The sequence below is a fragment of the Photinus pyralis genome, unplaced genomic scaffold (assembly GCF_008802855.1).
Source record: "Photinus pyralis isolate 1611_PpyrPB1 unplaced genomic scaffold, Ppyr1.3 Ppyr1.4_LG9, whole genome shotgun sequence".
Classification (NCBI taxonomy): Eukaryota; Metazoa; Arthropoda; class Insecta; order Coleoptera; family Lampyridae; genus Photinus; species Photinus pyralis.
The window spans coordinates 63,261-81,226 of NW_022170878.1; the positions used below are offsets into that span (position 1 = coordinate 63,261).

Sequence of the window (17,966 nt, forward strand, 5' to 3'; positions counted from 1 at the left end):
CTTACCGATAAAAAAACCAGCCGTCAAATTTATATTAAATTGTGTAGTAAGTTTGTAATGATGTGAATGCGTAACATAAAATTATAACATCACAAAAAGTAGCATGTAGACTTCAAGAGGTAACAGTTTTGGGAATTATGGGTCAAGTAAGCAGGTACCAAGATTCTAAGAAAGGGTGAAATACACAGGATCATCTTTGGTGCAATAGAGTCTTTTTGTTAAAAATAAGATGGAAAATTACATGGTCTTGTAGGCAAATTTAACAAAAAACAAGATACTGAAGAGCTTTGATTAGCGTAATCCCGCTCCGGCGAGATAGGTAGCCCGCCCCTGGTTTCGGGGTTTCGAGCCTGCAGTTGATTGTCGAAGACAATCACGGAATTAGGTGTCGTAGCTCAAATGGTTACAGTTTTTACCGCTTCATTCATGGTAAACTCAAAACGATCGGCATTGGTCTTGCTTCAAAAAATCGGGAGTGACCTCTCGGAATTTCAAAGTCTCGAATCGACCTGCGACCCCCAAAGTAAAAATAAACATGGTCAAATCTGTTCGATTTCGGTTTACATAAAGACTGACCGTGCGTGACGCATTCGAAAAAATCTCTTCGCAAAGCTCGACTAAAGTACAATCTGACGTAAATGATGGGAGGGTGGTATATCATTAGTGTGTATGAAACCTAAAAGTGGGCTAAAGGAACGTGGAAGGAAAAAAGGCGGCAGCATCGTGTGGCGCGCAGTTTGCCACCTGCGCTCTGATACGAATGTATTTAAACAGTTCCTATCCACCCGACGCTAAACGTAATTTTCTTCCTATTTTTTTTTTAGAAATGTCGCGTCTTAATTAGCTTAGTTGAATGGAAGTGTGCCCGCCGTTCATTACGCTCCTTTAATTAAATAGCAGTGCAACATGTGATTAAAATTTTGGCGATGCAATGTTTTGTTTTCGTTTCGGCGGTTTTGATGGGTTGATTTTCTGCGTTTCGGGTAAGTAAAACGCCTGGGTAGTGGACTCTACCTTTCGAATTATACAATTGCATAAATTAAAAAAAATCAATGCGAAAAAGATTAGCATATGTCTTGTTCGGTGTAATAATCGAAGCCGAAAGGCGCGCGTGTTTTCTGTACAGGAGAAGAAGAATTTCAAATTTCGTCGGAATCTGATGAGAACTGTATCCGGCCCGATGCCCGCCTTGTAAAAATAGTCGAGCTATTTTCGAAACTTTTAAAAAAGAAATGCATTTCCACGTACCTATAGATTGAATCGAAAGGGGTAGTCATGCTTATGAGCGCATTTTCCATTTGGAGCATGAATGTTTTCATTTACTGTTACTTGTATTATCGCAATTAGTTCAATTAATCACTGATGGTGTAGGTACGTGAAAAGAAATTTCGTTTGAAAAAGAAAAAAAGTCAAAAAGAAGCGTTTCCTATTTATACACTTCCCTCGTGTGGGATCCAAATCGGGAATGTCATCTCTTGGTATTTGATATTCCCAAAACTAAATCCTCCTCCGAAGAGAGCTGTGTGAAGTTACCAAAAACTGCATATTTCTTTGCAGTAACGATACAGCAATAAATATGCATATAATTAGAAATTCTATTTAGGGGTATTTGGACACTAATTACATCAAATGTTGCGATTGATATTAAATTTGCTGCACACATCATCCCTTAAAAAACTTGATGTGTACCCGTACGCTGTGTGAAGATAATTCGTACCAGAACACCCTAATTTGGATTTGTTTGTCCCCACTACATCCACTAAAGAATAGAGGGCAATTTTGTTAAGAAAAATAAAATTCACGTGTATGAATTTAATTGTCGATTCGTAAGGGATGACACGTGTAGATACGGATGCTGTGTGCGATGGTAAACGGTCACTAAGCCACCCACAAAAGACCAATCCAGCTGGCTCTCGATTATTTATAGGTACATTGTTTAAGTCACGTCCGACCTCAGCTACAATTAAAAAACAATCTCGATAAAGACCTAATTTTATTAATTTAGGAAAAACTTGGATAACACCGAATATAATTTAGGTATCACCAGAAAGAAAATTATCATGAAAACTCTAAGCTGAGTCGCACTTTGGGTTCGATGAAACACACAGCACTTAATTGAGAAAAGTAAATTCAGTAAGACACATACGCCGAAAGAAAGAGATGCTTTATGGAATACCCCCCAGGAAAAAGAAAGGTTAAAAATTCCTTTCCTTACACATATCATAAGATCTTCTGAACACTGGAGGGCATTCTATGCCCCCAGACCCCCCGGTGTGGTTTTCAAAAAGAACACTGCATGTTCGTTTCCTGAGCAGCATCCCCACCTCCACAGATGTCTGGTGTTACATTTGATGACCCTTTTCTAAAAATTACGATACAGGTGCCAAAGGTAGGTGGGGGAAGCGTGTAAAACCGGGGGGTTTGGGGGGTATGAAATACCCCCCAGGAACAAAAAAGGTATAACTTTCCTTTCCTTACACATATCATAAGATTTTCTGAATGCTGGGGGGCATTCCATGCCCCCCAGACCCCCCGGTACAGCGTTCCCCCTTAAAACATTCAGCCCTAGGGACTCCGATATAGTTTTTCAAAAAGAACCCAATGTTCGTTTCCTGGGGAGCATCCCCACCCCCACAGATGTCTGGTGTTACATTTCATGGCCTTTTTTTTAAAAATTACGATACAGGTGCCAAAGGTACAAATTATATGGGGGAAGCGTGTAAAACCGGGGGGTCTAGGGGGTATGAAATACCCCCCAGGAACAAGAAAGGTTTAATTTTCCTTTCCTTGCACATATCATAAGATTTTCTTAATGCTGGGGCCATGCCCCCCAAACCCCCCGGTACAGCACTCCCCCCTTAAAACATTCAGCCCTAGGGACTCAGTTATAGTTTTCAAAAAGAACCCAATGTTCGTTTCCTGGAGAGCATCCCCACCCCCCCAGATGTCTGGTGTTACATTTCATGACCTTTTTTTAAAAATTACGATACAGGTGCCAAAGGTACTAAATATGTTGGGGAAGCGTGTAAAACCGGGGAGTCTGGGGGGTATGGAATACCCCCCAGGAAGAACAAAGATTTAATGTTCCTTTCCTTACACATATCTAAGATCTTCTGAACGCTGGGGGGCATTCCATGCTCCCCAGACCCCCCGGTGCAACAATCCCCCCTAAAACTTTCAGCCCTAAGGACTCTGTTACAGTTTTCAAAAAGAACACCGCATGTACGTCTCCTGAGGAGTATCCCCACCCCCAGAGATGTCTGGTGTTACATTTCATGGCCTTTTTTTAAAAATTACGATACAGGTGCCAAAGGTACTAAATATGTTGGGGAAGCGTGTAAAACCGGGGAGTCTGGGGGGTATGGAATACCCCCCAGGAAGAACAAAGATTTAATGTTCCTTTCCTTACACATATCTAAGATCTTCTGAACGCTGGGGGCATTCCATGCTCCCCAGACCCCCCGGTGCAACAATCCCCCCTAAAACTTTCAGCCCTAAGGACTCTGTTACAGTTTTCAAAAAGAACACCGCATGTACGTCTCCTGAGGAGTATCCCCACCCCCAGAGATGTCTGGTGTTACATTTCATGGCCTTTTTTTAAAAATTACGATACAGGTGCCAAAGGTACTAAAACATGTTGGGGAAGCCTGTAAAACCGGAGGGTCTGGGGGGTATGGAATAACCCCCAGGAACAAGAAAGGTTTAATATTCCTTTCCTTACACATATCATAAGATCTTCTGAACGCTGGGGGGTATTCCCATTGCTCCCCAGACCCCCCGGCTGCAAACAATTCCCCCCTAAAACTTTCAGCCCTAAGGACTCTGTTACAGTTTTCAAAAAGAACACCGCATGTACGTGTCTCCTGAGGAGTATCCCCAACCCCAGAGATGTCTTGGTGTTACATTTCATGGCCTTTTTTTAAAAAATTACGATACAGGTGCCAAAGGTACTAACATGTTGGGAACGCCTGTAAAAACCGGAGGGTCTTGGGGGTATGGAATTAACCCCCCAAGGAAACAAGAAAGGTTTAATATTCCTTTCCTTTACACATATCATTTAATGATCTTCGTGAACGCTGGGGGTATTCCATGTAGTTTTTCAAAAAGAACCCAATGTTCGTTTCCTGGGGAGCACCCCAACCCCACAGGTGTCTGGTGTTACATTTGATGGCCACTTTGTAAAAATGACGATACAGATGCAAGAGGTACTAAATATGTGGGGGAAGCGTGTAAACCGGGGGGTCTGGGGGGTATGGAATACCCCCCAGGAACAAGAAAGGTTTAATATTCCTTTCCTTAAACATATCGTAAGATCTTCCATAAGCTGACCCCCCGGTGCAGCATTCCCCCCTTAAAACATTCAGCCCTAGGGACCCCGTTATAGTTTTCAAAAAGAACCCAATGTTCGTTTCCTGGGGAGCATCCCCATCCCCACAGATGTCTGGTGTTACATTTGATGGCCACTTTGTAAAAATGACGATACAGGTGCCAGAGGTACTAAATATGTGGGGGAAGCGTGTAAAACCGGGGGGGTCTGGGGGTATGGAATACCCCCCAGGAACAAGAAAGGTTTAATATTCCTTTCCTTACACATATCATAAGATCTTCTGAAAGCTATGCCCCCCACCCCCTCCGGTGCAGTATTTCCCCCTTAAAACATTCAGCCCTAGGGATTCCGTTATAGTTTTCAAAAAGAACCCAATGTTCGTTTCCTGGGGAGCACCCCACCCCCACAGGTGTCTGGTGTTACATTTGATGGCCACTTTGTAAAAATAACGATACAGGTGCCAGAGGTACTAAATATGTTGGGGAAGCGTGTAAAACCGGAGGGTCTGGGGGGTATGGAATACCCCCCAGGAACAAGAAAGGTTTAATATTCCTTTCCTTACACATATCATAAGATCTTCTGAAAGCTGGGGGGCATTCCATGCCCCCCAGACCCCCCGGTGCAGCATTCCCCCTTAAAACATTCAGCCCTAGGGACTCCGTTATACTTTTCAAAAAGAACCCAATGTTCGTTTCCTGGGGAGCATCCCCATCCCCACAGATGTCTGGTGTTACATTTGATGGCCACTTTGTAAAAATGACGATACAGGTGCCAGAGGTACTAAATATGTGGGGGAAGCGAGTAAAACCGGGGGGTCTGGGGGGTATGGAATACCCCCCAGGAAGAAGAAAGGTTCAATATTCCTTTCCTTACACATATCATAAGATCTTCTGAACGCTGGGGGGCATTCTATGGATTTCACAAGAATCTCTGTCTCCCACCAGACTTTTACTTAAATAGCTAGTAGTTGTATCAGAGTCACAAAGAGAGACAGTGTAAAATGGAACATAATTGATAAGCAAACACGCCCTCAAATACCAGTAACTCCTCTTAAAACGGTTTTTATCAGAACTTTGCGTGTCGCTCTCCTACCGATACCAATTATCTTTTAAAAATTCGTTATGTGGGTTACATAAGCGCAAGAAGGTGTAAAAGGTGGAACATCGTACCTGTTTCCCTAATTCCTTTTCAATCACCCACAACAATAGGTAATCAGGATAGCATCGACTCAAGGAGGCCTTTTGCGTATTAGGTGCTCCTAATAGCCAATTCAGTACTAACAATACACTCTATTAATGCATGTTAATTGAATTCTTTTCACAATTTTCTTATAAAAGGAGATCAAAAGACCTAGAGCACCGATCGAAGCTTCAATGAAAAGAGAAAACCCTCACCTGATGACAGTTTAAGAAACTACTTATGATGTTCTAAGGACGAAAACGAGGCTATAAACATTACAAGCTTAATATTGTCGTAATTACTACAATTGAGTCAAAACGGAAGGAACCAAGGAAGCGAATTAGTTAAACAACCATCCGACGATACCTCCCAGAGAGGCCACCGAACCATCGCCTAATACCACTAATCCAAATTGAAAAAAACGTGTCGAGCACAAATGCCTAAAATCTGTACGAGACAATTGGCCAGAACGCCACCGCTTTAATCTCGTCGGGCCCAGAGAAAGCTCCGAGTAGAAAAGAAAATCGACCATTTTGTCGCGAATACATTTTACACGTTTGTAATTACGAATTGTTATAATGAAGCGTTCCTAATTAGCTCGATTTCATCACGATTACGTCTTCCTCGTTCGAAATTAATGCGGGTGAAAGTTTGTTTAATGGCGCAGAGGGGACCGCACGCGCAAATGGCACTGCAGATTACGGTGATTGGGTTTTTTTTTCTGAAAAGGGGGTCAAATTCGGCACTGTAAAACGACACCGTTACCAAACCGTTTAGATTTATGCAGAAATCAATTAACATTGATGACGAAGGAGATCTGGGCGATGTAATTAAGTTATCCATTATAAAGCTTGCTTATATAATACTTTTAGTCTGCACAATACATGAGTAAATACAGTATTGTTTATTATGTAGAGATTCCGTGGATATCGTGCATAGATGGTCTAGAAATTCCGTAAGCAAATTGCAGTGATTTTCTTGAGAATTTGTGCTCCGTAGACACTGTAGAACGATTATGTGAAAATGAGATTATTTAAGGATTCTGAACATGAAATTTGTCCCTAGAGACCGTAGAGATTTTACATTTCGTAAGGGTTTCATAGTATGGTAGGATTTATTATTATAACGTCATCACTAAGTATGTTTACATAGCCTGCATCATTCAGTTGGGTGGAAGAGAAACCTTCTTCGGGACAAAAACCCTGGCACCCAGTAATAAAACCATTCATGTTTCCGGCATGTAAAACTGCATACCTTAAATAGTTATAAGATGATATTGTTCTGATCAATACCAGTTTAATTTTTTTTACGTTACCAAAACGGAATTCGAGTCGCGTCTCCGCACGTACGCCTAAATTAATGCTCAAAAGAATCGTGCACCTATATCTTCGTTACCTTTACCGCGATAAGTAATTAAATTACGCCCGATAACATTTCTTATCGCAAAACGACCAGATAGCACTTAAATGCACTCGGCCAGATGTGCCTTAATTTTAAGACAATTTTTATCTTATAATTTAAATAAACAAATTTAGATGAATGACAAAATGTAAACAAGAAATTAAATCATTAAAACAATGCTAAATGGAAAAATAGACACTAAAATAACAAACTCAAATGAAATAAATGAATATACATATAATCTGTACGCAATCTGTACTGATTCTCTACAGAATCTAAAGAATCTCTGTAGAACTAATACTTTTAAGTAATATAAAATCTGCGGCATTTGCGGAATATACATACAATTTCTGTGTAGTATTCTGTAGATACTTTTTTGAAAACCCTCAATCGGTCCTTTGGAGGTTCCCTATGGATTTCGTGGAAATTCTCGAATGGTTTCCGAAAAACTGACAAATTCCGTAAGAATCATAAAGTTACTGCAGTCTTCGTAGAGACACTGTAAAGATCTTATATTGCGTAAGGATTTCGTCACAGTTTTATAGAAACACTTTTGATTCTGCAGAGTTGGTAAATTCTACAGATCATGCAGAGATTTTTAAAATATTTTGTGGACACCCTGTGTAGGTCCTGTGGAGATTCTGTAAGGATTTAGCAAGTTCTGTATCTATTTTGCGTATTCCGTAGGTACCCTGTAAGTTTCCGTGAGGATTATCTAATAGTATCTTTAAACTGCAGAGAGTCGGTGGATTCTGCAGATTATGTTGAGATTATGTAGGTATTCTGTAAATATTCTATAGATACTTTGTAGATATTTCGTAGATGTTCCGTAGATATTCCGTAGGTACGTATTCCGTAGATATTCCGTACATTTCTTAGATATTCCGTAGATTTTCCGTAGAAATTCCTTAGTAATTCCGTAGATATTCCGTAGATATTCCGTAGATATTCCGTAGATATTCCACAGATATTCCGTAGATATTCCGTAGATATTCCGTAGATATTCCGTAGATATTCCGTAGAAATTCCGTAGATATTCCGTATATATTCCGTAGATATTCCGTAGATATTCCGTAAATATTCCGTAGATATTCCGTAGATATGTGGATATTCTTTAGGTATTCTGTAGATATGTTGTGGAAACTCTGCATCGGTTCTCTCCAGATTCCGTATGGATTCCATAAAGATTTTGTAGAAATTTTGTAGAATATGTTGAGATCCTAGATACCTTTGCAGCACTTGACAATGCTGCTTCTAGTAAATTTTGGAGATATAGGTACTGTGGAAACACCTTGGAAGGGTCTTGCTAGTTCTGATGACAGAGACTGCGTAGTGCTTCTTCACAAACTCTTTTTCTATCAGAGCCGTTAACCAAGAATGGTGAACACTAATTAAGTACACGAATGCTAACGTGTAAAAATTGAAAACGCATCGCGTTGTAATAATAATTGCACGTTACGCCCTAGTTATAATGTAAACTAATTTTAATATTTATGACTCTTATATATTTCCAATTTCTACACAGAACCAGTGAAAGCACGCGCCGCTTACTCAAGAATGCATTAGATTTCACAAAAAGCAATTCAGTTTCGGTTAATAATTATTTACTAATCAAAGATTCAAACGATAATTTTCATTTCAGGCAGTAGACGATGGTGATGGTTCGGTCGATGTGCTGAGTGTGTCGAGGTGCGGATGATGAAGCTCGAAGATGTGGTCCTCGGATGAAGACAGTCAGCTGCGCCAGCAGCAGCAGCAAACCCGTCGGGCCGGAAGGACCTTCGAGGCGGAACTGCAACTGAGGTACCTATCGCCGGGTGCATTTACGATATTGCCACCCGATGTGCAGGGTGCGCCGCCGGATTCTCCTCCGGCAATCAATAATTATAGGTAAGTGAGGGCCAATCTTTGATAGTTCAAAAGTTACAGCCCTTTCAATTTTTTTTTCGAAATTGGTTTCTAGTCTATAACTTTTGATTGAGAAGTCAGATCGAAAAAGTACGAATTGTTTTGGATTCTACGCATCAAAATTAATAAGAAAAAGTGTTTTCCCGAGAAATTTTGGTGCAGTCGATTTTTGGTAAAGAGGGAAGGTAATAACTGCCTTTTTTTGGGCCCCGAAAAAAAAATTGTCTCAGATCGATCCGGAAAAAAAATTTTCTTATAGAATGTGGCCTGTAGAATCCATAATTTCAAACAGTTCCGAGATTGGGCTACTAGTTCAAAAGTTACAGCCCTTTGAATTTTCTTTCGAAATTGGTTTCTAGTCTATAACTTTTGATTAAGAAGTGATCGAAGAAGTACGAATTGTTTTGGATTCTACGCACCAAAATTAATAAGAAAAAGTGTTTTCCCGAGAAATTTTGGGGCAGTCGATTTTTGGAAAAAAGGAAGGTTATACACTGCCTTTTTTTTGCCCAGAAAAAAAAATTTTCTCAGATCGACCCGGAAAAAAATTTTTCTTATAGAATGTGGCCTGTAGAATCCATAATTTCAAACAGTTCCAAGATTGGGCTACTAGTTCAAAAGTTACAGCCCTTTGAATTTTCTTTCGAAATTGGTTTCTAGTCTATAAACTTTGGATTGAGAAGTCTGATCGAAAAAGTACGAATTGTTTTGGATTCTACGCACCAAAATTAATAAGAAAAAGTGTTTTCCCGTGAAATTTTGGTGTAGTCGATTTTTGGTAAAAAAGGAAGGTTAAGTATTCAAATACTTTGCGAAGTATTCGAATACTAAATATTTGTGAAAGTATTTGAGTTACAAATACAAATACTGCTTCCATAAAAGTATTTAATTACAAAGTATTTGAATACTTTAAAGGATTTGAATACTAAAAAGTATTTACAAAATCGAATACTGCCCAACTCTGGTTAGGGATACCTTTAAAATAAAAGAAAAAGAAAGAGATACTCTGTTTCTGATTCTTGAGAAATTGACAACAGTCTCTAATGTAGGTATCTTTAGAACTTGACTTAGAGATAATAAACAAAGGGGATTTTTAGAGTCAAACCTTCAAGGGCTTGTAAGAATCTTCTAACGAGCCTATAGGGGTAACCTTTTGGTCTGGTAAGGATTCTAAAAAACTTGATGGGTGCCTCAAGGAATCTTTAAAGGCCTTTAGTAGCATTTAAGAAACGAAAATAGTCTCCAATAGCCTTAAAAAGTTTCCATAAGTCTTCGGTCCAGCTTTTAAAGCCTTTGACGGTCCAGTAGAAGCTCTTGAGAGCTCTTAAGGGCCTTTAACAGAATATTTAATACCCAAAATTGGACCTGACAGTAAGAATGATTGCGAGTATTGTGAGTCTAGGTGCCGTTCAGGGTATTTTAAAGCCAAAGGTCATCAAGAAGCTAAAGGCTTTAGTGTTAAGAGTCGCTATGAACTTCCCAAAGTGTTAGAAGGCCTTCAAAACACATTTTTAAACATCCTTAAGGATTTCCGCGCTTAATTTTCCGTTAGCGAATATTTCGTGTTCACGAACAGACTCCCCCCCATATCCCCCAGGCTCATGGTGATACTTTCACTTTCAAAACGTTCAGCCCTAAGGCTGGAATACATTATTTCTCGTTTTGAAAAATGTTTACCATGAATTCTATACCCCCAGCCTCGAGGTGATACTTCCGCCCCCAGAACGTTCAACCTTTAAGCCTATTTTCAAAAAATACTCAACATTTTGGGGAAGAATGTAGAACCGAGGGGTCTGGGGGATATTTAAGTACTCCCCAGGCAAGAGAAATTGTAAGTTTTCATTTTTCTACAACTGACATAAAGACCTTTGTACACTGGGGTATTCTATACCCCCCAGACCGCTCGGTGATACTTTCACCCCCAAAACGTTCAGCCTCAAAGCCTATTTTCAAAAAATTGCGGAGTACTAAATATTTTAGGGAAGAATGCAGAACCGGTGGGTCTGGGGACAATAAATATGGTAAGTCTTCTTTTACCTACAACTGACATGAAGACCTTCGTGCAGGGGGGGGGGTATTCCATGCCTTCTACATCCTCCGGTGATACTTTCACCCCCAGAACTTTCAGCCTTAAAGCATATTTTCAAAAAAATACGGTGTAAAGTACTCAACATTTTAGGAAAAAGTGTAAAAACGGGGGGGGGGGTCTGGGGTTATGGAATCCCCCTGGCTAAAGAAATGGTAAGCCTCCATTTTCCTGCATCTGACATAAAAACCTTCGAGCACTGGGGATATTGAGACTTTCACACCCAGAACGTTCTACCTTACACCCTCCTTTGGAAAAGTATTGTGTAAGTGCTAAGGACATTAACATTTTGGGGAAGAATGTAGTACCGGTTAGCGGGGGGGGGGGGGCAAGAGAAAGGGACAACCCCCATTTTCCTACAACTGACTTAAACACCTTCGTACATTGACGAATACTCCATACTTTCACCCCCACATCGTTCAGCCTCGAACCCCATTCAAAAAATTACGGAGTAAGTACTAAGAGTACTTTTGGGGAAGAATGTAGAACCGCGGAACCTGGGGGTATGGACTGCCCATTTGAGCCTATGGAAAGCCTATTTTCAAAAAATACGGTTCAAGTGCTAAGGGTACTAAAAATCTTGGAGAAGAATGTAGAAACGTGGGTATCCCCCAGGTCAAAGTGGTATTCCATACCTCCCAGACCCCCGATGAGACCCAGAACCTTTCGTACTAAAGCCTTTTTTCAAAATATGTGGTCAGTGCTAAGGGCACAAACCATTTTGTGGATGAATGTAGAACCAGGGGGTGGGCGGAGGGGGCGGAATACCACCAAGAAAAAGAAACTCAATCTTCATTTCTCTATTTTGCGTATTGTGAATGTTTAATTGTTTCTTAATGGACTCTGACAGGCCTTTCATACCCTTTAACGTAAAATTTAAATAGCCCTTGAGACCTTTTACGGGCTTTAGAGGTCTCTAAGTGCGTTTCGGGGTCTTTTAAAATTGGTAAAGTATTTTATACTTCAACAGCCTCCAAAAACGTTGGAGCCTTTTATAATCTTTAAAATCTCCAAGATCCTTCTAGAAGTGTTGGTAGTTTTTGAATGGCAGTTAGAGAGTTGAAAGGTTCTATAAAAGGCTTTAAGTGCTTTTATATGTCCTTATTCGTCTTTAAAACGGTCTCCAGGAGGGTTTTCGAAAGTCTTCCAGTAACTTTCAGAAAGATTTTGGGATTTTCTTCGCTTTTCAAGTTTTAAGGGCTCGGTTTTTAAATGCTAGTCGTTTTAGACGTTTATAACAGCCTTTAAAGGTTTCTTTGTCTCGTTAATTCTCCAGACATTAAAAAAAAAACCTTCATCAGTCTTTTACGGACTTTAATAACCTTAGAAAGTTTTAAGGGCCTTCAAGACCAAGGCATTTAATGCTTTTAGCGTTACTTGAACACGTTGGTTGTTTTGGGGTCTCCTCCGTGGAAAGTTAGATCTGATATACCGTGGAAGATTCTGTAAAAATTATTGTGTATATTTAGATACGATTCTGTAAAAATTCTCTAGAGATCTTACACACTGACATACTTAAAAATTCTGTAGAGGTACTGTAGATATTTTATGTATATTATTAGAGACTGTATAAAAACATTCTGTAGAAATTCTGTACAGATTCTTTAGATATTCTGTAGAGGTTCTGTAGAGATTCCGTGGAGACTGTACACATTTCTAGAGATGCTGTAGGGATTCTTTAGAGATTATGCAGGGTTTCAGTAGGAACTATGTAGAACTCCTATATAAATTGTCTAGAAATTGTGTAGAGATTCTGTAGAGACTGTAGGGATTCTGTACAAATTTTGTGGAGATTATGAGATTGTTGAGACTATAGAAATTCTATGAATTCTGTAAAAATTCGGTAGAGAATCTGTAGAGGTTTGTAGAGATTCTGGAGGGGCGAATTAAAAAACGACATTAACGCAGGTCCAGAATCTCTACAGATTCTCTACCGAATTTTTACAGAATTCACAGAATTTCTATAGTCTCAACAATCTCATAATCTCCACAAAATTTGTACAGAATCCCTACAGTCTCTACACAATTTCTAGACAATTTATATAAGAGTTCTACATAGTTCCTACTGAGACCCTGCATAATCTCTACAGAATCCCTACAGTATCTCTAGAAATATCTACAGTCTCTACGGAATCTCTGCAGAATCTCTACAGAACCTCTACAGAACCTCTACAGAATATCTAAAGAATCTGTACAGAATTTCTACAGAATGTTTTTATACAGTCTCTCACAATATACATAAAATACCTACAGTACCTCTACAGAATCTCTACACAATTTCTAGACAATATATATATAGTTCTACAGAGTTCCTACTGAAACCCTGCAGAATCTCTACAGAATATCTACAGAATCTCTGCAGCATATCTACAGATTTCTACAGTGTCTACGGAATCTCTACAGAATCTCTACAGAATCTATACAGAATCTCTACAAACCTCTACAGAATCTCTACAAACCTCTACAGATTCTCTACCGAATTTTTACAGAATTCACAGAATTTCTATAGTCTCAACAATCTCATAATCTCCACAAAATTTGTACAGAATCCCTACAGTCTCTACAGGATCTCTGCACAATTTCTACACAATCTATATATATATAGTTCTACAGAGTTCCTACTGAAACCCTGCAGATTCTCTGCAGAATCCCTACAGAATATCTACAGAATCTCTATAGAATCCCTACAGAATATCTACAGAATCTCTACAGCATATCTACAGATTTCTACAGATTTCTACAGAATCTCTACAGAATCTCTGCAGAATCTCTACAGAATCTTAAAACTTGAAAAGTGAAAAAATCCCAAAATCTTTCTGAAAGTTACTGAATGACTTTCGAAAACCCTCCTGTGGACCGTGTTCATATCCACCGGGCTCTTAAAGGACTATAAAATCCTCTAAAGACGGATAACGACATAAAAAAGCACAAAGCCTTTTATAGAACCTTTCAACTCTCTAAGCGCCATTCAAAAATACCTCTAGAAAGCGCTTGGAGATTTTAAAGATTATAAAAGGCTCTAACGTTTTTGGAAGCTGTTGAAGTATAAAATACTTTACAAATTTTAAAAGACCCCGAAACGCACTTAGAGACCTAAAGTCAAGGGCTACTTAAATTTTACTTTAAATGGTATGAAGGGCCTGTCAGAGTCCATTAAGGAGCAATAAAACACTAATAGGTAGAAAAACAGTCTTTAAGAACAAAAAAGCCGGATCCACAATACGCAAAATAGAGAAATGAACATTGAGTTTCTTTTTCTTGGTGGTATTCCGCCCCTGGTTCTACATTCATCCACAAAATGGTTTGTGCCCTTAGCACTGACCACATACTTTGAAAAAAGGCCTTAGTGCGAAACGTTCTGGAGGGTGAAAGTCTCATCGGGGGTCTGGGGGGTATGGAATACCACTCTGACCTGGGGTATACCCACGTTTCTACATTCTTCTCCAATATTTTTAGTACCCGTAGCACTTGAACCGTATTTTTTGAAAATAGGCTTTCCATAGGCCCAAATGGGCAGTCCATACCCCCAGACTCCGCGGTTCTACATTCTTCCCCAAAGGTACCCTTAGTACTTACTCCGTAATTTTTTGAATGGGGTTCGAGGCTGGACGATCTGGGGGTGAAAGTATCACCTGGGGGTGCGGGAGGTAGGGAGTATTCGCCAATGTACGAAGGTTTTTATGTCAGATGTAGGAAAATGGAGGCTTATCATTTCTTTGACCAGGGGGATTCCATAACCCCAGGCCCCCCTCCCCCGTTTTTACATTTTTTCCTAAAATGTTTAGTACTTTACACCGTATTTTTTGAAAATAGGCTTTAAGGCTGAACGTTCTGGGGGTGAAAGTATCACCAAAGTATGTAGAAGGTATGGAATACCCCCCCCCCCTTACACGAATGTCTTCATGTCAGTTGTATGTAAAAGGGGATTCTGTAGAGATTATGCAGGGTTTCAGTAGGAACTATGTAGAACTCTTATATAAATTGTCTAGAAATTGTGTAGAGATCCTGTAGAGACTGTAGGGATTCTGTACAAATTTTGTGGAGATTATGAGATTGTTGAGACTATAGAAATTCTGTGAATTCTGTAAAAATTCGGTAGAGAATCTGTAGAGGTTTGTAGAGATTCTGGAGAGACTCTATAGAGATTCTGTAGGGAGTCTGTAGAGGTTCTGTAGAGATTCTGTAGGTTCTTTAGAGATTCTGTAGAGATTCTTTAAAGATCCTGTAGAGATTCTGTAGAGATTCTGTAGAGATTCTGTAGAGATTCTGTAGAGGTTCTGTAGAGATTCTGTAGAGATTCTGTAGATACTGTACATTCTGTAAAGATTCTGTAGAGTCTGTACAGATACTGTAGAGATTCTGTAAAAATTCCGTAGAGACTGTAGAAATCTGTAGATATGCTGTAGAGATTCTGTAGATATTCTGTAGGGATTCTGTAGAGATTCTGCAGGGTTTCAGTAGGAACTGTGTAGAACTATATATATAAATTGTGTAGAGATCCTGTAGAGACTGTAGGGATTCTGAACATATTTTGTGGGAGTTATGAGATTCTTTTGTTTTTATACAAATCCTAAGGATTATTTAAAAATCCTTTCTTACCGTGTCATATAGTTGGAATCCGTAGTATGATTTACAATAAACAATAGCGATATTCCTCCCACTTGACCAGCCTGTAACGCAACGGCATCGCCCTATAAGACTTTGGAAAAATAATTTATCCTGAGCACTAAGAAGTGGAACACGTGTACGTTAATTATTTTTTCTTTACACAAGACGTGACCGAACAAAAAATTAATAATCGCATGCGTGTTGTAAAACACTTCAAATGGAATCGATTTGTTTAGCGGCCTATTTCCACGTGCATACATTTTCCCGCTTTTTATATTCTTCGTGCTAAAGATTTCCTGACTACAATTTCCAACTTTTCTTTCAGGCTAACGCCCACAGCACGTCGCCATCGAAATGCGGCATTTTCCATCATAGCCGAATCGTGTAGCAATCCAGGATCGCGCAGCCCCTCTCCAACGGGAAGAGTCAGTCCTTTCCGTGGTCGCGGTTTTAATCCAATAGGTTCACGACATGCGTCGCCAGCACCATCTCCTCGGCACGATGACAGCAGAGGGCCTTCCTTTCACCACCAGCAAAGGGAGGAGACGTCGTGCGGCAAACAACGGTCGAAAATACCAACGCTGTCGCGCCGTGGAAGCAACGCGGACCTTTATCTGGAGAAGCCGGTTGCTGGACTGCCGCCGAGAGCTCTCAGATCTAGAACGAATCTCACGCGAGAGTACAGCAAGAGCATGACGAACGTCTCGCCGAAGCAGCTAAGCCAGAAGACCCTGCACGCTCCGAATAAACACGCGAAACCCCCGGCCTTTCAGAAGTTGTCACCGATCGTCGGCAGCTCGCCGGAGCGAACCCCAGAATCCGGAAGGTTGAGACCTTCTCCGTCGAAGATACCCCGAAGCAGAAGCCAGCCTCCCGCTTCTCGCGCCTCGGGAACGACCAGCGAAACCGGTTCCAAATCCAGTTCGAGAAACGCGAGTAGAGACCAAAGTCCGCTCAAAATTCCTAACAAGAACAATTACAAAAATGTCAAAGCGAAAGTGAATAGTTTTAATTCGATTAAACCGAAAGTGCCTATCAAACCACAAGTGCCTATGCCAAAACTAGAACGAAAAAACAGCAAAGTTAGTGTTACGCAATCGAGTAGTGCCTCAAACAGTCCCGCAAAGGGCCGGACGAAAGTTAGTGCAAAAAGTGAGCCCTCCCGAATTGAGCTGGACGATATTGAAAACGACGCCGTATCGTCCAAAGCGTCCAGCCCCCAGAAGGCGGCGGATACGTTTACAGCATCCTCGACCGTCGTGTCCAGCACGACCACAACTGCGACGAAACCTCTCAAAATCGACCTGGGCGACAACGACAAGGACTATCTTCCCGACGTGCGAGCCTTGAGCGCGACGAGCGTTTCGACCGCCCTCAATCGCATGAACGACACCGTCTTGGACACAAGGACCCTGATGAAGGACACGAACATGTCATCCCGAATTCCGCCGACCGTCGTGTCGGCCGAAAATTCGCCGGCCACCGAGGCGACCCCCGCGTTGGGGATGAACAACAACGTCGAGGAGGTGAACGCGAAGAGCGGCACGAACGGAAGAACGCACTCGCCGCGGCACAGCGTCGTGGGGCTAGACGTGCTGCCGAAAAGCGCGAACGAAAGGATTCGGGAGGCGAGGACCGTCGTCGCAACCGACGTGCAACCCATACGGATTATGGTCAAGGAGAAGCCCTCGAATCCGGAGGTGCAGAGCGGAAACGTGAGGCTCGCTGTTAGCGCTACGAACGGGATCAGCGAGCGGCCAGGGTAAGTTTCCTTATTTATTAAACTAAACTTGTCCGTTCAGGCGGATTTATCGACCTTTTCCATTTCGTTCCGTGGTCGAATCGATTCTATAGCATTTTGAAACGAACTTCCACAGGAAATCTGTCGAATTTAATCGATTGATTTATTCAGAAACACCTGAAACAATTAAAACAAAATCCCTGAGAGAAAAGCTTGTTTGGAGATAATACCCCGCACACATGCGGTCGATAATTAAAAATTGAGAAACCGCACTCGCTGACAGCTTCAGGAAGCTTCACTTTTGATTTATGAAACTATATGGATCAATGAATTGAACTGCAACCCTCTTTTTTTACGTTGATTCCAGTATTTAAGGTAACACCACTTCCACCATAAAATTAAAAAAAGTGTGTTGAGTGCTGAGACCTTTCAGTATTTTTTAATGTTTTTTTTTGGGTCATATGGATTTCTTACATATCCCTTACAGATATGTTGAGATTCTGTTGAAATTGTGTTGCTGATCTTTCGAATCTGTTGAGGCTATGCGGATACTGTTGATATTGTGTTGATCAAGACTGTTGAGAATACGTTCAGATTCTGTTAAGATTGTGTTGAGGTTTTGCTCAAACCGTTGTGAAATCGGATTCTATTGATGCTGTAACGAGCGTAGGTTGAAATTCTGTTGAGTTTGCAGATTCTGCAGAATATATATATAT

At 40.7% G+C, this 17,966-nt stretch overlaps 1 protein-coding gene across 1 annotated transcript; it reads left to right on the forward strand.

Annotated features, from left to right (window-relative positions):
- Positions 1-741: 741 nt before the first annotated feature.
- LOC116180288 (putative uncharacterized protein ENSP00000383309) lies at positions 742-17,275 on the forward strand. The gene is made up of 3 exons (XM_031500198.1): positions 742-983; positions 8,550-8,797; positions 15,835-17,275. The coding sequence occupies exons 2-3, from the start codon at positions 8,619-8,621 to the stop codon at positions 17,273-17,275; spliced, it is 1,620 nt and encodes a 539-aa protein (XP_031356058.1). The 5' UTR covers positions 742-983; positions 8,550-8,618.
- The last annotated feature ends 691 nt before the right edge of the window (positions 17,276-17,966 follow it).